Raw genomic sequence first — 21,770 nt, forward strand, 5'->3', positions numbered from 1 at the left:
GCATAGTCATGCCAATTGTATCACCTGACAATTGTTTTATTAATCTACAACAAAACTTAAAACATTTTTCAAACCCAACCTTTCTTCTTTACAAAAACTTTGCTCACAGGCTTAGTATGGTGACTTGACGTTCATATAGCACTTGCCAGCTTGTAGCCCTAAAAAACAGAAATTAGTTAGCATTTTATACATCTAGTTTGTAAATGGAGAAAGAATAGGATTTTGGAATAAACTCAGAAAATAAGGTCTTTGGTTAAAACCGGCTTGGGAAATCTTGTATGTTTTGTTCTATGAGATAATATCAGTCAGTTAACATGACCTTTATGAATTTTGAAGCTCTAGTGTGATTTATGTGCTTGTTTTGATTTAAATAAATGCTTAAAAATTCCCAGTAGGTGACATTAGTTGATGAAGAACAAAATGTATAATAAGATCTCCTAAGCTTGTGTTTATTATACATCTTATTTTCGGCATTTATCCAAAACCTCAACAACAAAAAAAAACATTAATTTCCCCATAGGCTTTGGCCAACGTGCCATGGCGGAGTTAGCCTCCATTAGTGCCGACCAAAAGAAGCCATTACATTTGCTCTCTATTGTGGACCTATGTGGCTCAGTTGGTAGAGCATGGCGCGTGCAACACCAGAGCTGTGTTCGAATACTCATACTACCCACACTAACCATACCATTTGTGACGTAAATTTAGTATATAGTATGCTTATTGGTCATAGTATTGATATAGTTAGTATGCCAAAAATTCCCCAGAAGTGGTACTAAATTTGCCAAAATATAAAGTATTCACGAGGACAATATTTCCGTACTTTAGGGCCCATAATGCAATTCTTCAGGAATTGAGCTTGGCTTCACATCGTTTTAAGATTTGAACAGCGAAAAATATGTAACCGAAGTCGAACGATAGCTGATACAAATGCATTGCTTTAACTAATTATGACAAATGTTAACCTCTACCGAGCACCTACCCCGGGTACGGGAGCACCCCCCCCCCCCCCCCCCCGATTAGCATCGCTAGCATAGCGTCACAATTAAATAGTAGCATCTAAATATCATTAAATCACAAGTCCAAGACACCTAATGAAAGATACAGATCCTGTGAATAAAGCCACCATTTCAGATTTTTATAATGTTTTACAGGGAAGACACAATATGTAAATCTATTAGCTAAACACGTTAGCAAAAGACACAATTTTTTTACTCCAACAGTTTTTTCCTGCGTCAGTAGCTATCACTAATTCGACTAAATAAAAATATATATAGCCACTAACCAAGAAACAACTTCATAAGATGACAGTCTGATAACATATTTATGGTATAGCATAGTTTTTTTTTGAAAAATGTGCATTTTTCAGGTATAAATCACAGTTCTACATTGCAGCTGCAATCTGAAATAGTGCCGACGCAGCCAGAACAATTACAGAGACCAACGTCATATAACTAATTACTTGTCTTAAAACATTTCAGAAAAAATACACAGCGTACAGATATTGAAAGCCCAAAATCTGGTGAATCCAAACAATATTTCTGATTTATTAAATGTTTTATAGCGAAAACAAAATGTAGCGCTAAATTAGCATAGCCACGCCAGCCAGAACCAGCTGGGCGCCCCCGACCAGTTCACATGCACGACAGATATATGAAATAACATCGTAAATTGGGTCTTACTATTGCTGATCTTTCATCAGAATGTTGATCAAGGTGTCCTTAGTCCTGATGAGTCGTTCAATCCATTCATAATGGCAACTTTCCCTCTTCATTTAGCATAGGTACTGGTCGACTGGCACGGTTCTGTCCAAAGTAAAAAAACTCACAGAACGGAACACGGCAAAACTCCCGAAAAAATTCAAATAATCTGATTAAACTATATTGAAAAAACATACATTAAGATGATATGGTCACATGTATCAAACAAACTTCGAGACGGAGATAGTTTTCATCCGTAACGGCAGCAAAACTGTAGACAATCGCACCTCCAAAACGCGCGATTCAGAGAACCGGAAGTTGTCGGTCACGCCAAAGAAATAGGTCTTATTTCACGTCAGTACACGTCTGTATACTTCCGGCCCTTCCCTGGACACTGTGCTATCTAACCTCCAAATGAGCTTCAATGCCATACAACACGCCTTCCGTGGCCTCCAACTGCTCTTAAATGCTAGTAAAACCAAATGCATGCTTTTCAACCGTTCGCTGCCTGCACCCGAAAGCCCGACTAGCATCACCACCCTGGACGGTTCCGACCTAGAATATGTGGACATCTATAAGTACCTAGGTGTCTGGCTAGACTGCAAACTCTCCTTCCAGACTCATATCAAACATCTCCAATCCAAAATCAAATCTAGAGTCGGCTTTCTATTCCGGAACAAAGCCTCCTTCACTCACGCCGCCAAACTTACCCTAGTAAAACTGACTATCCTACCGATCCTCGACTTCGGCGTTGTCATCTACAAAATAGCTTCCAATACTCTACTTAGCAAACTGGATGCAGTTTATCACAGTGCCATCCGTTTTGTTACTAAAGCACCTTATACGACCCACCACTGCGACCTGTATGCCCTAGTCGGCTGGCCCTCGCTACATGTTCGTCGTCAGACCCACTGGCTCCAGGTCATCTACAAGGCTATGCTAGGTAAAGTGCCGCCTTATCTCAGTTCACTGGTCACGATGGCTACACCCACCCGTAGCACGCGCTCCAGCAGGTGTATCTCACTGATCATCCCTAAAGCCAAAACCTCATTTGGACGCCTTTCCTTCCAGTTCTCTGCTGCCAATGACTGGAACGAATTGCAAAAAACTCTGAAGTTGGAGACTTTTATCTCCCTCAACAACTTTAAAAATCTGCTATCCGAGCAGCTAACCGATCGCTGCAGCTGTACATAGTCCACCTGTAAACTACCCACCCAATTTACCTACCTCACCCCCATACTGCTTTTATTTATTTACTTTTCTGCTCTTTTGCACACCAGTATCTCTTCTTGCACATGATCATCTGATGATTTATCACTCCAGTGTTAATCTGCTAAATTGTAATTATTCGATTTATTGCCTACCTCATGCCTTTTGCACACATTGTATATAGATTCTCTTTTTCCTACCATGTTATTGACTTGTTTATTGTTTACTCCATGTGTAACTCTGTGTTGTTGTCTGTTCACACTGCTATGCTTTATCTTGGCCAGGTTGCAGTTGCAAATGAGAACTTGTTCTCAACTAGCCTACCTGGTTAAATTAAGGTGAAATAAATAAAATAAATAAAAAAACAAAAAATTTCTCCTCTGACGTCCTCTTGACACCCAGAGGAAGACGAATGAAGTGTGTTTCGGGTCATAGGTGGCATGACCATATATAGGCAGAGCGTTGAAGCGAGTATACACATCTTGCATTCTTCTTCTTGGTCAGGGAAAGTGCTGTCAAATGACTTCTGTTTCACTCAGAGACAAAATTGAAACGGTTTTAGAAACTATAGATTGTTTTCTATCCAATGGTATTAATTATATGCATATAGTAAGAGCAATAATTGAATAAGAGGCAGTTTAATCTGTAGAGGAAATTATGCTAATGCGAAAACAGCACCCCAAGTATTCTCAAGAAGTTAACAACATGTTGAGCAATATAATAAAGTAATTACTTTTCAAATAAGTTACCGTACACGTTATGTTGGCTGACAATTTGTCAGCTACGCATATCATTACAGCAGTATGTACCGGTATGTTAGCTAATTACCTTACGTTAGTTGGTTACTTATACATCTGTAATATTCATATGTATAAACATACTGAATTATAATTGGATGCATTTTACCTCCATATCATACTGTGCTATGATTGGTTAAGACCACCCAAATGGTTAGGTCATGGTCAGTTTGATCCTGGTTGGCGATACGTGAACATGCCAGTTATAGCTAGCTAATAAAGAGCTACGTTAAGAAATATCCTGTAGTACTGCATTTTATTATTTTGTACAAATCGTGCAAAACAAGACAACATCAAACTTACCAGTATATTAAGTATGAGCTATCTAACTAACTACCCAACGTTTATTGATTATTCCCGTCATTCTTAGCTTCGCTAAATGATATAGTCAATGTGCGTTCTCAATGGACGTTTGGAAGCTTTCATAAATTCGCTCTGACTACCTACTCCGATTTTGATTTCAGAGCACTCATGCAGTGTTGCCAACTAATTTTCAAGTAGCTAGAGGCAGGTTGATTTGTTGCTAAAAGTTGCTAAATTATGTTGTGATGTCATTGAGTAGAATACACAATAACGTTACTCAAATTGACTGGCCATCTCAACGAAAAATATGATTTGACGTTTGTTCAGGTACAGACTCCCACTCTTCTGTTCGTCTGGCTGTACAAATTTGATGGAGACATGTTGTAAGTTCTGTTTAAGATCAAACGTTCGTGACCAACTATAATCATTGGGTTTGGCTCGTCGTCGTCGAACCCGTGCTACTGCTACTGCTGCTGCTGTCAGCCAACAATGATTTGCAATTAGCTGAAATCGCTGCTGGCCGGCTGCTGCCTGTGCACGGGCTGAGCGCCTGCTGCTGACGTCACTCACAATGCACTTTTGCAGCCAGGCACGTGTGTTGTGACTGCGTGTGTGACAGAGAAAATCGTTTTTGTGTCATTTAGAGGGAAAATGCGTGCATTTTAGCCACTTTTCAAAAGTTGCTAAAAGTTCAAAATACATTTTTAAAAGTAGCTAAATTTGTAGCTAGGTGCTGTTTGAAAAAAAAGTTGCTAAATCTAGCAACAAAATTGCTAAATTGGCATCACTGCACTCATGTCTGAGTGTACCAGAGCACAGAATAATGAATTTATGAGCGCTCAACACCGTTTGAATATGGCCGGTGTCAGATAACGTCAGCAAAAAAGCGTATTTAAATTGTTGCCAGCAACACAGTTAGTCTCCAACGCTCTAGATAACATAAACTGCCTAACCTGCTCTGCTATGGCGAGTAAAATGGTCAGGGTCATCACTCTCATTTGTGTCTGGAGGTAGCAAGCAAGCTAGCAACGTTAGCTTTGGTGCTTGACTGACGTTGTAAGTGCAGAATGCTCAAATCAACCCTACTCCTCGGCCCTAACGTCAGTGTGCGCTCTAACGCTCTTTACAAACGGACAATCTGACAATGCTCTGAATTTAGGAGCGCAGTCTGGCAACACACCCGAAGGCATAAAATGTCTAACTAGTAATTTTTTATGCTAACTAGCTAGCAAGAGGTTGCATAGCAACAGCATCAACTTCCGGTAGTCCGGCGAAGAGCTAGACGCTCAACTGAAAGGATACTGTTCCGTTTACAGTACACTAAAATGAACTAATAGTATATAGTATATACTCATTAAGTATGCAGTATACAATATGTTAGTACAGTTATTCGAACACAGCTCAGGGTTGAGCTCAATTTCCAGGAGCGACCAGTATGAAAAAATACAGAAATGTATTCCACTATTGTAAGTTGCTCTGGATAAGAGCGTCTGCTAAATGACAACAAATGTAAAAATCTCTTCGGCAACATACCACTTAAACTAGAATAATGTGTCAAGTGTTAGAAGTCCAAAGTTATTGGATATGTGTGATGAGTACGCTACAGTAGCAGTGCCCTCTAATGGCATTGCAATATTACTGCAGCATGCACTTGACAATTTCAAATTGTGTCTGTAGTGTCCCCCTCTAACCTACAAAACCCAGTCAGCCACTCATTCACGGACATAAATCAGTTAGGACATACTGACCCCTCCACATCCATCTGCTGACATTTGGGGTAAAGTGGATTATTGTTAAATCCACAGGAACAAAACCTTGCTTAGCCATGTCGGCATTTCCTTTGTGAGGCCTTGATGCCAGAATTGGGGACTAACCCCCATTCTAACTTCAGCGAGGTAAGCGAGTAAGGCTGCATCAAATTATAGATTGGTTTAACCAGCATTGGTATGTAAGTCTCAGAGGAAGCAAACAAAACTTCCTCTGACAATTGTACCATGATAAGTCAATCCCCTCAAACTGGGCCTGTTTGAGAAAAATGTTCAGTCAGTCAGTGTACACTATGTTCACTGTGTGTTTCTATAAACCAGAGCTCAGTACAGTATCCAATGTAAACAGTGACCTGACTGCTTTAATGTGTGTTACCCAACAGTCCCTGCTTTCACCAGGCCCGGGTCCGTCTGGGACCTAAATTGCTGGACCTTTATTCTCTGTGCTCTGTGTACCCAGGGGAACGGGTTTAATGTGGACACAGCTTCGTCTCTGGATCTAAGAGCCACGGATCACTGGCTAAAGATGCATAAACACAACAAGCTACAGCATACATTGAATTTGAGTGGTAGTGCATGTTCCTAATCTCTTCTTCACGTAAGGCAAAAAAAAACAGAAAATATGGATAGGGTATATGAATGTGGAAATAGATTAAATATTTGTCTTTCAATAAACATTCTCTTTAAAAAAATATGAACTGTAAAAGCTCCCACCCCAGCATCAAATTCAGACTTGTACGTGGCATGTACAACGTATACAGTTGAAGTCGGAAGTTTACATACACTTAGGTTGGAGTCATTAAAACTCGTTTTTCAACCACTCCACAAATTCCTTGTTAACAAACAATAGTTTTGGCAAGTCGGTTAGGACATCTACTTTGTGCATGACACAAGTAATTTTTCCAAAAATTGTTTACAGACAGATTATTTCCCTTATAATTCACTGTATCACAATTCCATTGGGTCAGAAGTTTACATACACTAGGTTGACTGCCCTTAAACAGCTTGGGAAATGATGTCATGGCTTTAGAAGCTTCTGATAGGCTAATTGACATAATTTGAGTCAATTGGAGGTATACCTGTGGATGTATTTCAAGGCCTACCTTCAAACTCAGTGCCTCTTTGCTTGACATCATGGGAAAATCAAAAGAAATCTGCCAAGACCTCAGAAAAAAAATTGTAGACCTTCACAAGTCTGGTTCATCCTTGGAGCAATTTCCAAATGGCTGAAGGTACCACGTTCATCTGTACAAACAATAGTACGCAAGTATAAACACCATGGGACCATGCAGCCGTCATACCGCTCAGGAAAGAGACGCGCTCTGTCTCCTAGAGATTAATGTACTTTGGTGCGAAAAGTGCAAATCAATCCCAGAACAACAGCAAAGGACCTTGTGAAGATGCTGGAGGAAACAGGTACAAAAGTATCTATATCCACAGTAAAACGAGTCCTATATCACAAATTTATCCTTAGAACACAAATATCAAGCAGGTCTCATTAATCTAACATGAATCTGATGTTTTAGGAATACAATGCAATATAAATAATTTTAAATAACAATACTCTAACGTAACTAATACCTTGAATCAACACTGAATATTATTATTTAATGTTTAATGTTGCTTCGAGATAATTATCTGCAGATCTGGAGCTACAAACTCTTTCAGGTCTGACAAACTGACAATGAACGTTACAGAGGTCATGTCAAGCTCGGAATTTCAATGGCAACAGCAGGACCTGTATAAAACAGAGCTATAAAAACTCTGAGATGAGTCAATATCAATGTCATGGTGGGAGGAGCTAAACATTTAGCATCTGTGGATCAAGTTCAAAAGCAAGAGTTTGAACTTGGAACCCCTCAAGCCAATCCAAAGCTTGCTGGTTCCCAGCCAATCTCTGTTGCCTTACTCTCCAGATAACCAATAGATTGGATATTCACGTCCAATAAGATCACAAGTCATTGAGGATATTCTCCCTGATTGGTCAGTCGTCAGGAACAGCCTCATCCACCCACTTCAAATAGGGCAGGCTCCCGTCCTCCACAGGGAAACTAAGCACCTCTGGAGTCTCATAGGGATGCACAGACCTGGGGAGGAGCAACAACACATACATTATGTAGCAGGTGCCTACGTTAGCATTGCTACTGCCTTCCTGAGACCTGAAGTACTGTTTCCCGAGACCCAACTGCTTTGGATAATTTCTATAAAAAAACAAATGTAACTTACTTGACATAGTCTATGAGCCTTTGGGTCTTCGAGGTCCTCGTCTTCACCAACTACAATGCAGAAAAATCCTAGCTATTACTCTGGAAAGTTGGTTTCAACTCACAGTGTAATGCTGAACAACCAGCCAGAGACATGAAAGCATAGCTCTACCAAATAACTTTACCATCAGAATTTCCGTCGCATCTTGAATCTCCCCTTTCCAGTAATACCTATGGGACAAAAATACAAACCTTTGGGACATTCACAGTAGTAAACTGTACATGGGTTGCTCAATGAAACGAGCACCTTTGATATTTTAAGTAGAAATTGAGCGCAAATATTGAATATTAAAAGTATGTTATATTAAATGATGTGCCCTTTAATATAGACCACATGGAACATTCAATAAAATTCCGTATTTTGACATGTCCCTTTGTACATCCTCTGTGACTTCTAGGAGGATTTTAACTCACTTAACCCCAACATTTATCCAAGTTTACACCATCATTGTAGTTATTTAGTTGCTTTGACAAAGTCATTTCTGAAGATTATTATTCATTTCATGTGATTCATATTAAGGTTAAAAGAAAAGGAAAAATTGAAAAACATGTCCCTCATTTTAAAGTCAACCCTGCTACGTGAACTGTTATGCAAAACTTTTCCTTTTTTTTTTTTTACCAAAATAAACATTGAACATCTAATAGTAAAATCATAGTGTAAAGCAGGTGAGCTGGTTCTACTCTTTTTGACCATTTTCTGGTGTTTTGTGGTGGGAAAATTAGCAGGTCAAGCATAACACATTAACCCTATTACACCTAGATAGACAGGCTAGAAATGTTTGAACAATTTAATGTCCATTTTTGTGAAGTTTGCATTTAATTACCACTCCCTGTTACACACAACAAGCTTCCAATCCTCCTGTCACAATTGGATTTATGGATGATTTAAGGCGATGTCGTCAATCCTGTTATGGTAAACCATGTTACTTTATTTGGCACTTAATAGGCACTTACTATAGTCTTTTTTATTTAACCTTTGAGATGGGAAAATAGTTTTTTTATGAAGTTGAACATGTGCTTTTTATGACAGAATGTTAAAATTAGGTGAAATAAAAAATAAAAACAATTTACACTGTTCAAAAGGCACCTATTTGGTGGAACAACCCACATACGCAGATGTAGTAAACAGTATACTTATGTGTAGTGTGATAGGCTAAATAATGCTCTTCAATGATAGAATAGTTTTTCTCCAACATTAATCTCTACCAGGAAGTTAGTCTCAAGACAAGCAGGCCTATCAGTGATAGACACATACACTTTGATTGACAGTTGTCGAATATTCACAGTTTCTCTACAGTGCCAAAGTCACACAATGGCCTGTTAATGTGAGGGTTCGTCACCTGTTTCTGGCCTGGTGGCTGTTGCTGTATCGTCATTCCATCTTTCTCTATCGTAGGTCAATAATAAGAATGTGTGTTGTTTCTTGTATGCTTGTCAATGGTTAACCAGCTACTCAACAAGGTGCTACTAGATTTGCACCTTCAGGAAACAGAACAGCAGTGCCCTGCTACTAAAATAGTTACTTATCAATCAGTTAAATAAAGAGCTCCAGACGACTATTAGCATTAAAATGACTGTTGGTTTTACAAGTGTTTCATTACCGTTCAACAAGCTCTCCTTTGTGTTTTAGCACACACTTTCCTTATCTGATTCTCTCCTTCTTTTGCTGACTCACTGACTATGTGATTATGCATTTACAGGCTTATACACTTCCCACTTCCCAGAAACCTTCCCACTCTCTTACTAGTGGTGAGAGTAATTTACATTCAGACAACTAAACCAAAACAGTGGTTTGCACAATTTAGAGAGAAACATTCCCACTCCCTTAGGTTACTAGTGGTGAGAGTAATTTACATTCAAGTAACCACAACAGTGGGGGGGGCTGTACACATTTCTTTTTACAATAAAAAAACCATATACATACAAAAAACAACCGACGCACACAAACGCACACAAACATCAATGACATCAGCCCTGCCCAGATCCACCTGTTCTCACCCCTATTTCCCATGCCCTTTCAATATTTAGATAACGAAGCATATGATTTTTCAATGGAGGATTGGTTGAATTCCATTTCTTTCAAGATAATTGACGAGAAGAGTATTGAAACCCCATCAGATATTTCACTGCACCCTCATGACGTCTTGAAATATGCAGACAGACGGATTAAAAGTACATTTACATTGTAATACTTCTGACAGCCAACTTTCTAACTCTGCCCATGACTTTTGGACTTTATAGCATTCCCAGAAGGCATGGATTATTGAGTCATTGTTAGTTTTACACTTAACCCTTGTGTTGTCTTAAGGGTCAAAAATTACCTGCCATCCACACCTTTTAAAAACTTTCCCCTGAAATTACATACCTAAATCTAACTGCCTGTAGCTCAGGCCCTGAAACAAGGATATGCATATTCTTGGTACCATTTGAAAGGAAACACTTTGAAGTTTGTGGAAATGTGAAAGGAATGCAGGAGAATAACACACAATAGATCTGGTAAAAGATAATACAAAGAAAAAAACGTTCTTTTGTATTATCTTATTACCATCATCTTTGAAATGCAAGAGAAAGGCCATAAAGTATTATTCCAGCCCAGGTACAATATACATTTTGACCACTAGATGGCAGCAGTGTATGTGCAAAGATTTCGACTGATCCAATGAACCATTATATTTATGTTCAAAATGTTGTATCAATACTGCTCAAATATGCCTAATTTGTTTATTAATAATTTTTCATGTTAAAAATTGTGCACTCTCCTCAAACAATAGCATGGTATTATTTCACTGTAATAGCTACTGTAAATTGGACAGTGCAGTTAGATTAACAAGAATTTAAGCTTTCTGCCAACATCAGATATGTCTATGTCCTGGGAAATGTTATTGTTAATTACAACCTCATGCTCATCGCATTAGCCTATGTTAGCTCAAACGTCCCGTGGAAGGGACACCGATTCCAAAGAAGTTGCAGAAAAAAAAAACTAAAATATGTTTTTCAACTTGAAATATGATGACTTAGAATGACCCCAACATTAGAAAAATGAAACATCGCCTTTATTCATATTTACATGAAAACTGTACACCACCAAAGTACAAAGATTGTCTTATAGGCTGACGCGAGCATTGCAAAATAAATGTTGAAATCTGTTATTCAATTATTGCACCCACACTGCTCGCGCGTGTCTTTGGTTTATAGAAGCAGGTACCCACGTGCCATCTCTTCATTGGTTATACCCATGTGGGTGATCGAAAGACTAACTGTGGTGCCAGTTGGTGTAGTAATACTATGAAAGTTTAGATGCCAATAAATTCAAATCACCATATAAATTCAAAGATGAAAAAGCCTGGAAGGAGGAGAGATGACTCGAAACGATTCGGTTGACCGTTTTATGTGTGGATTAATTGTCGAATTAGAGGACCTTGTGCATTTCAGGTAAAATAACAACTCAATGTTTATATCCCAGGACAAATTAGCTAGCAACAGCAAGCTAGCTAAATAGGACAAATTAGCTAGCAAGTGCAAGCTAACTAGCTAAATTGCCATAAACGTTTAATGCTTTTTCGACTTGTTCCCAAATTCATGTAATTGGTTCAGAGTTTGTTTTGATATTTTAACCTGCGTGTCGTGACCGTGTTTGGTGTGGGGGGACAAAATAAATGTATGCACGATGGCGCATGTGCGCAGCCGGTTTGGGTTCCGTGTAAGGGTAATTTTTGACCTGGCAGTTTTAAATAATTTACACACCATAAAAAAACACAAAGACACACACACACACACACACACACACACACACACACAAAATGAGAAATTGAGATTGCGTGTGCTACTGATTGAACTCAGACAAAACTATGTGCAGCATCTCCCCTCCACGACCCCACACATGACTCAAGTTCACAGACAAAATAAACAACATTTTAGACAAAATAAACACAATTTCAGACAATATAAACATTTCTGTGCTTGTAAAAACTGTTCAGGGGGCTGAATCTTGTCCTGATCCACCTGAGGCTTCAGCTGGAGCAGGCAAGAGGAGGAGATGCCAATTCTGCCCCCCAAAGGAGGACTGTAAAACAAATACTATGTGCTGCACATGTGAGAAATATATCTGCAAGGTCCGTGCACACACACTTGCATACTGTCCTACATGTGCTAATTAGAGTTGATTGATTTACGTTCTTCACGTTTTTGTTTTGTATCTATTATCTTATTTTATTCTTATTAATTGTTGTTGTTTATACACATTCTGGGTGGGGGAAATGATTCAAAAACTGGGAGAAGACTAGTATTTTGTAGAATTCCTCATTGTACAGTGTATAAGAATATATCACTATAAACTACCTTCTGCACATTTCTGTTACTTTTTTTTAGGCTATACAAGTGCTATCTCTTGCTAAAAATATTATGTTTACACCTCTGCAGTACCTTTAGCAATAACACATAATAATAATCAATCTCTACTTTAGTAAAGAAAACAATTATAACAGGTGTGTCGTAATAAAAACGAGTGGTGTCCACTGATTAAATGCAGTCTTTCTGCATTGTGAAGAGGTAAAACCCAGATATTCACAAAGTTTGTGATGAATGACAGGTTGTTTCTTCATGCAAAATAGATTTGGGGTTTAAAATTCAATTAAGCTGTTTTATTTATGGGTTTAGTGAAGTCGGGTCATTTTTGTCCCATAGGACAAGGGGAGTATACAGAATGTTAAGACTACACAAGGTTTAAGACATGAATTTGTGAATTTTGTCTCCTGTATAATAAATTCTATACATTAGTTTATATTGGATTAAGCGTACATTTTTGTTAAATGTAATTTTGTTAGTTTAAGACCAAAACATTCCCCCCATCTTGTCCCAATAGAAATTATTTTTATGTCTTGGTTCCAACGTATTTCCTATTACCAAGTCATTTACAGTTTCTATGCCTTTAGTTTTCCATGTGGACCAATTTAACAGTGCATTCTGAAAAGCTATCCAAGGATTGTTCCATAGGGTTGTGTTTTTGTGTAAAATGGTGCCGGAAGAAATGACAGCAGTTTTACGGGCGCCCAACCAATTGTGCTATTATGTGTTTTTTTTCGCGTTATTTGTAACTTGTTTTGTACGTAATGTTTCTGCAACCGTATCTTACGGCAGAAAAGAGCTTCTGGATATCAGGATAGCAATCACTCACCTCGGATGAGACAAAAAAAATTCTACAACAAAAACGACGCACAAGGCATTCTCCAAACACCCCACAGGACCGACATCCCGTTATTTGCAGGAGGAAGCGACGCAGGTACAGAGGACAAAGAGCCAGATGCCTCATCAGGACCCGCAGAAGGCGAGTAGGAAAGCTGCCGTTACCGTCAATACTACTCGCCAACGTGCAATCACTGGACAATAAATTAGACGAGGTACGATCACGAATATCCTACCAACGGGACATCAAAAACTGTAATATCCTATGTTTCACGGAATCGTGGCTGAATGACGACATGGATATTCAGCTAGCGGGATATATGCCGCACCGGCAAGATAGAACAGCACACTCCAGTAAGACGAGGGGGGGGTGTCTGTGCATATTTGTAAACAACAGCTGGTGCACGAAATCTAAGGAAGTCTCTAAATTTTGCTTGCCTGAAGTAGAGTATATTGTGATAAATTGCAGACCACACTACTTGCCTAAAGAGTTTTCAGCTGTACTTATTGTGGCTGTTTATTTACCACCACATACAGATGCTGGCACTAAGACCGCACTCAGTCAGCTGTATAAGGAAATAAGCAAACAGGAAACCACTCACCCAGAGGCGGCGCTCCTAGTGGCCGGAGACTTTAATGCAGGGAAACTGAAATCAGTTCTACCAAATTTCTATCGACATGTTAAATGTCCAACCAGAGGGGAAAAAAATTATAGATCACCTATACTCCACACACAGAGACGCGTACAAATCTCTCCCTCACCCTCCATTCGGTAAATCCGACCACAACTCTATCCTCCTGATTCCTGCTTACAAGCAAAAATTAAAGCAGGAAACACCAGTGACTCGGTCTTTGAAAAAGTGGTCAGATGAAGCAGATGCTAAACTACAGGACTGTTTTGCTATCACAGACTGGAACATGTTCCGGGATTCTTCCGATGGCGTTGAGTACACCACATCAGTCACTGGTTTTAACAATAAGTGCATTGAGGACGTCATCCCCACAGTGACTGTACGTACATACCCCAACCAGAAGCCATGGATTACAGGCAACATTCGCACTGAGCTAAAGGGTAGAGCTACCGCTTTCAAGCTGCGGGACTCTAACCCGGAAGCTTACAAGAAATCCCGCCAAGCCCTGCAATGAACCATCAAACAGGCAAAGCATCAATACAGGGCTACGATTGAATCATACTACACCGGCTCTGACACTCGTCTTATGTGGCAGGGTTTTGCAAACTACTACAGACTACAAAGGGAAGCACAGCTGCGAGCTGCCCAGTGTCACAAGCCTACCAGACGAGCTAAATCACTTCTATGCTCGCTTCGAGGCAAGCAACACTGAGGCATTCATGAGAGCATCAGCTGTTCCGGACGACTGTGTGATCACGCTCTCCGTAGCCGACGTGAGTAAGACCTTTAACTTCTTGCAACTATAGGGGGTGCTGTTTCGCATTAGCATAATTTGCTCTACACATTAAACGGCTTCCTACTCAATTCTTGCTCGTACAATATGCATATTATTATAATTATTGGATAGAAAACACTCTCTAGTTTCTATAGCCGTTGGAATTTTGTCTCTGAGTGAAACAGAACTCAATCTACAGCACTTTTCATGATAGGGAGTCAGATTTCAAACATTTTGGCCACTGATCTGGAGTAGGTTTAAAGGTCACTGTAAATGCTATGGAGAAACAGACACTGCTTACGTCTTCCCCTGGGTGTCAGTGCGTGATGACGCTTTGAATGGAGTCGATTGCGCAATCAGGGGCTGAATAAAACACTAAATACCGGAAGTAACTTCCTTTGGCTGCCTGCGCGTGGCGCGCTAAGGACATCCGACTCGCCTCCTTCCAAGCTTTAGTTTAGCCAGTAATATTTCTCCGGTCATATTTTTACTCGTTATAGGTGTTAACAGCATCATAAGGTAGTTAATTTGAACCGTTTTATAGCAATTTATATCCGTTTAGTGCGATTTTAGGCATTGCTTTGTTGTGCACTTTGAAGTGCTGGGCACGTTTCGGGGTCCCGGTCGAACGTTAGTGGGCATTTCGACAGACAAGAGGACATCTTTCGACCAAAAGAAGATTAGACCCAAGAAAGGATTCATTGCCCAAGATTCTGATGGAAGATCGCCTCATAGTAAGAAATATTTAAGATGATAAATCGTTGTTCTTCAGAAAAATGTTAAACGCACGTTCCGCCATTTTGTTAGGTATAGCTTTGCTTGGCGCAACCTGTATTGAAAAGTAAGGATAATTTAAAAAATGTAATTCCGCGATTGTATTAAGAATTAAATTGTCTATCAATCGCTGTCCACCCTATATTTTTTAGTCAAGTTTATGAGTATTTATGTATAAGACTAGATCACTGTCTAATATGGTGCACAACATTTTCTGACCAGCTGGGCTACTTTTGTCATTGTCTAACCATGATTTTGGTGGCTAAATATGCACATTTTCGAACAAACTCTATATGTATGTTGTAATATGATGTTACAGGAGTGTCATCTGAAGAATTCTGAAAAGGTTAGTGAAAAAATTTATATATTTTGGCGATGATAACGATATCGCTCTCTTTGGCTTGAATCAGTGCTCGGGTAACGTTTGCATATGTGGTATGCTAATATAACGATTTATTGTGTTTTCGCCGTAAAACACTTAGAAAATCTGAAATGTTGTCTGAATTCACAAGATCTGTGTCTTTCCATTGCTATGTGCTGTGTATTTTTAAGAAATGTTTTATGATGAGTAAATTGGTAATACAAGTTGCTCTCTGTAGTAATTCTAGTCGCTTTGGTGAGATTTGTGATAGTGGCTGCAATGGCAAACTATGATTTATACCTGAAATATGCACATTTTTCTAACAAAACCTATCCTATACCATAAATATGTTATCAGACTGTCATCTGATGAGGTTTTTTCTTGGTTAGTGGCTATCAATATCTTAGTTTAGCCGAATTGGTGATAGCTACTGTTGGAGAGAAAAAATGGTGGACAAAGAAAAATGGTGTCTTTTGCTAACGTGTTTAGCTAATAGATTTACATATTGTGTCTTCCCTGTAAAACATTTAAAAAATCTGAAATGGTGGCTTTATTTACAACATCTGTATCTTTCATTAGGTGTCTTGGACTTGTGATTTAATGATATTTAGATGCTACTATTTAATTGTGACGCTATGCTAGCGATGCTAATCAGTGTGGGGGGGGGGGGTGGGGGGTGCTCCCGGACCCGGGGTAGAGGCTCGTGAAAGGTTAAACAGATCAACATACACAAGGTTGCGGGGCCAGACGGATTACCAGGACGTGTGCTCCGGGCATGTGCTGACCAACTTGCAGGTGTCTTCACTGACATTTTCAACATGTCCCTGATTGAGTCTGTAATACCAACATGTTTCTAGCAGACCACCATAGTCCCTGTGCCCAAGAACACAAAGGCAACCTGCCTAAATGACTACTGACCTGTAGCACTCACATCCGTAGCCATGAAGTGCTTGAAAGGTTGGTAATGGCTCACATCAACACCATTATCCCAGAAACCCTAGACCCTCTCTAATTTGCACACCGCCCAAACAGATCCACAGATGATGCAATCTCTATTGCACTCCACACTACCTTTTCCCACCTGGACAAAAGGAACACTTATGTGAGAATGATATTCATTTACTACAGCTCAGCGTTCAACACCATAGTACCCTCAAAGGATCCTGGGACCTCCATCTGCAACTGGATCCTGGACTTACTGACGGGCCACCCCCAGGTGGTGAGGGGAGGTAGCAACACATCTGCCACGCTGATCCTCAACACTGGAGCTCCACAGGGGTGCGTGCTCAGTCCCCTCCTTTACTCCCTGTTCAACCACGACTGCATGGCCAGGCACGACTCCAACACCATCATTAAGTTTGCAGATGACACAACAGTGGTAGGCCTGATCACAGACAACGATGATACAGCCTATAGGGAGGAGGTCAGAGACCTGGTCGTGTGGTGCCAGAATAACAACCTATCCCTCAACTTAACCAAGACTAAGGAGATGATTGTGGACTACAGGAAAAGGAGGACCGAGCACGCCCCCATTCTCATCGACGGGGCTGTAGTAGAGCAGGTTGAGAGCTTCAAGTTCCTCGGTGTCCACATCAACAACAAACTAGAATGGTCCAAACACACCAAGACAGTCGTGAAGAGGGCACAACAAAGCCTATTCCCCCTCAGGAAACTAAAAAGATTTGGCATGGGTCCTGAGATCCTCAAAAGGTTCCACAGCTGCAACATCGAGAGCATCCTGACTGGTTGCATCACTGCCTTGTACGTCAACTCCTCGGCCTCCGACCGCAAGGCACTACAGAGGGTAGTGCGTGCGACCCAGTACATCACTGGGGCTAAGCTGCCTGCCATCCAGGACCTCTACACCAGGCAGTGTCAGAGGAAGGCCCTAAAAGTTGTCAAAGACCCCAGCCACCCCAGTCATAGACTGTTCTCTCTACTACCGCATGGAAAGCGGTACCGGAGTGCCAAGTCTAGGACAAAAAGGCTTCTCAACAGTTTTTACCCCCAAGCCATAAGACTCCTGAACAGGTAATTAAATGGCTACCCGGACTATTTGCATTGTGTGCACCCCCAAAACCCTCTTTTTACACTGCTGCTACTCTCTGTTTATCGTATATGTAACGGGCTTCCTCCTTCTCCTCATCCGAAGAGGAGTAGCAGGGATTTGACCAACGTGCAGCGGGTTGTGGATACATAATTTATTTAAAGAAAAGACGAAAAAACACGAACTTCACTATAACTAACAAAACAACAAACGGACTAGACAGACCTGGACGACGAACTTACATTAAACACGAAGAACGCACGAACAGGGAAAATAGACTACACAAAATGACGATGTACAAAAACAAACCGAACAGTCCCGTATGGTGCGACAAACACTGACACAGGAGACAACCACCCACAACGACACAGGAGACAACCACCCACAACGACACAGGAGACAACCACCCACAACGAACACTGTGAAACAACCTACCTAAATATGACTCTCAATTAGAGGAACGCCAAACACCTGCCTCTAATTGAGAGCCATACCAGGCAACCCTAAACCAACATAGAAACAGACAACATAGAATGCCCACCCAAACTCACGTCCTGACCAACTAGCACATACAACAAACTAACAGAAATAGGTCAGGAACGTGACAGTATAATTTGTAAGTCGCTCTGGATAAGAGCGTCTGCTAAATGACTTAAATGTAAATGTAAATGTAATGTATATGCATAGTCACTTTAACTATACGTTCATGTACATACTACCTCAATTGGGCCGACCAACCAGTGCTCCCGCACATTGGCTAACCGGGCTATCTGCATTGTGTCCCGCCACTCACCACCCGCCAACCCCTCTTTTACGCTACTGCTACTCTCTGTTCATCATATATGCATAGTCACTTTAACCATATCTACATGTACATACTACCTCAATCAGCCCGACTAACCTGTGCCTGTATATAGCCTCGCTACTGTCATAGCCTCGCTACTGTTATTTTTCAATGTCTTTTTACTGTTGTTTTTATTTCTGTACGTACCAATTGTTTACCTAATACCTTCTTTTTTTAAATTGCATTGTTGGTTAGAGCCTGTAAGTAAGAATTTCACTGTAAGATCTACACCTGTTGTATTCGGCGCACATGACAAATAAACTTTGATGTTTGATTTGATTAGATTTTTGGGAGAGATATTGGTTCTTGTAGAATCGGTTTTCTTCCATATTGTTATGGTGTTCTTAACTATGAAGATGTTAATGTTCTTAGCTTTATCCTTTGAAAATAGACATGTGAAAAGATTCAGTGGGTTAGCATGTGTATCTTCAATAATTACCCATTGTTCCTCTTTAGTGCACTTAACAATAAGTCTTGGGTGGTGAGTTGATACAATTCCAAGTCTCAGTAGTTTCCTTAGCAATGGATATCCACACTCAGGAAGGGTTTGTGTGTGTGTGTGTGTGTGTGTGTGTGTGTGTGTGTGTGTGTGTGTGTGTGTGTGTGTGTGTGTGTGTGTGTGTGTGTGTGTGTGTGTGTGTGTGTGTGTGTGTGTGTGTGTGTGTGTGTGTGTGTGTGTGTGTGTGTGTGTTTGTGTGGGTTGGTTCTTCTATCCTTGTGGGTACCTAAAATCCCCAAAAGTCCTCACTAGGATAGTAAAAACAAGGATAGTAAATTCCCATATCCCAAGCGGACAAAGGCTATTTTAAGCTTAGTGTAAGGGCTGTCGTTCTCCTCATCCTCGGACGAGGAGAGGAGAGAAGGATCAGTAGACCAAAATGCAGCATTCGGGAAATAAGCCATCTTTTATTTGAACACGATGATGGCAACACGAAAAACAAAACACTTTCAAAATTACAAAACAAGAAAACGACGTAGACGAAAAAACCTGAACATGAACTTACATAACTAACGTAAAACTCACGGACAGGAACAGACTACATCAAAACGAAACGAACATCCAAACAGTCCCGTATGGTGCAAACATGACACAGATACGGAAGACAATCACCCACAAACAAACAGTGAGAACACGCTACCTAAATATGACTCTTAATTAGAGGAAAACGCAAACCACCTGCCTCTAATTAAGAGCCATACCAGGCAACCCAAAACCAACATAGAAACAGAAAACATAGACTGCCCACCCAAAACACACGCCCTGACCATAAACACATACAAAAACAACATAAAACAGGTCAGGACCGTTACACTTAGGGGTTAGGTTTAGGGTTAAGGTTACAGTTAGTGTTACAGTTTGGGTTAGGGTAAAGGTAAGGGTTAGGTTTAGGGTTACAGTTTGGTTTAGGGTAAAGGTAAGGGGCTTTAGGTTTAGGGTTACAGTTAGTGTTACAGTTTGGGTTAGGGTAAAGGTAAGAGTTTGGTTTAGGGTTACAGTTTGGGTTAGGGTAAAGGTAAGGGGCTTTAGGTTTAGGGTTACAGTTAGTGTTACAGTTTGGGTTAGGGTAAAGGTAAGGGGCTTTAGGTTTAGGGTTACAGTTAGTGTTACAGTTTGGGTTAGGGTAAAGGTAAGATTTAGTGCAGCGTTTCCCCTTTGGGGTCCTGAGGAACGAGTTAGTGGTTAGGTTTGGGGTTATGGGTTAAGGTTAGAGTTGTGTGTGTGTGTGTGTGTGTGTGTGTGTGTGTGTGTGTGTGCACGTGTATCCTGTGTGGCTCAGTTGGTAGAGAATGGTGCTTGCAATGCCAGGGTTGTGCTTGCAATGCCAGGATTAGCTTCCCTTGGGGCAACCAGTACGGAAAATGTATCTACTCACTACTGTAAGTCGCTCTGGATAAGAGAATCTGCTAAAATTGAAAAATGTGTGTGAGCCAGACTGGCACTGGCAGTACTTACATGGTGGAGGTCCTGGGCAGAATATTGATGCATGCTGCCATCCTCCTCTCCATAATGGCTCTGTGGGAGAGAAGAGGAATGAAGGGAGGAGAGGAGAGAGAACGCAACAATTATGATATCATTCAGTTATTTTGCAGATGTGTTGTTATTTTAAAGAATATTTGGCCTATTTAGTATATGGCCCAGGGCTGTGCACAGAGTTTACAAGGGACACGTACTGAAACTGTACCAATGAATATCTCGAAATTCACAGCATACCAACTGCTTCTGTAGCAAAAATGTTTAAATATTTGAGAATAGGCCTTTATAATTCTGCAACAGCACACTCACTCATCACAAATTGTAAGCAAGCTAGTTACAGTGCCTCCTAAAGACATGATTGACATCAGGAAAAGATGGTGGGCTATCAATTGATCATTCATATTGATGATTGATGTAAATCTGCTAGTTAGCTAGCTCGATTTGTTTTTATAATTGTGATTTATCTCCAATGCTTTTAAATAATAACTTCATAATATGCACTGAACAACATCCAACAATTTCAAAGATTTTACTGACTTACAGTTCATATAAGGAAATCAGTCAAGTGAAATAAATTCATTAGGCTCTAATCTATACATTTCACATGACTGGGAATACAGATATGCATATCTTGGTCAAAGATACCTTCAAAAAAAGTAGGGGTGTGGATGAGAAAACCTTTCAGTATCCGGTGTGACCACAATTTTTTTTGTTGCATGAAGCAGCACGACACATCTCCTTTGCATAGAGTTGATCAGGCTGTCGATTGTGCCCTGTGGAATGTTGTCCCACTCCTCTTCAATGGCTGTGCAAAGTTGCTGGATATTGGCAGGAACTGGAACACGGTGCCGTACATGTTGATCCAGAGCATCCCAAACATGCTCAATGGGTGACATGTCTGATGAGTATGCAGACCATGAAAAATACGTTTTCAGCTTCCAGGATTTGTGTACGGATCCTTGTGACATCGGGCCATGCATTATCATGCTGAAACAGGAGGTGATGCCGGCGGATGAATGGCATGACCGTGGGCCTCAGGATCTCGCCACGGTATCTCTGTGCATTCAAATTTCCATGGATAAAATGCAATTGTGTTCAACACTTCTCCAGAGTGCCAGTGGCCATCAAAAGTGAGCATTTGCCCA

The 21,770-nt window shown here is 40.4% G+C and overlaps 1 protein-coding gene across 1 annotated transcript in view; it reads right to left on the bottom strand.

The window, feature by feature from the left end:
• Positions 1–1,170: 1,170 nt before the first annotated feature.
• Positions 1,171–21,770, bottom strand: part of LOC129818117 (protein CutA homolog) — a 40,419-nt gene continuing 19,819 nt past the window's right edge. Inside the window, exons 3-6 of the mRNA XM_055873708.1 lie at positions 20,605–20,664; positions 8,162–8,207; positions 7,999–8,048; positions 1,171–7,859 (exon numbers count right to left, since the gene is read on the bottom strand). Coding sequence (XP_055729683.1) covers positions 7,757–7,859; positions 7,999–8,048; positions 8,162–8,207; positions 20,605–20,664 — 259 coding nt within the window. The 3' untranslated portion in view covers positions 1,171–7,756. The remainder of the gene's footprint in view (positions 7,860–7,998; positions 8,049–8,161; positions 8,208–20,604; positions 20,665–21,770) is intronic.

Source organism: Salvelinus fontinalis, chromosome 21 (assembly GCF_029448725.1).
Source record: "Salvelinus fontinalis isolate EN_2023a chromosome 21, ASM2944872v1, whole genome shotgun sequence".
Lineage (NCBI taxonomy): Eukaryota > Metazoa > Chordata > Actinopteri > Salmoniformes > Salmonidae > Salvelinus > Salvelinus fontinalis.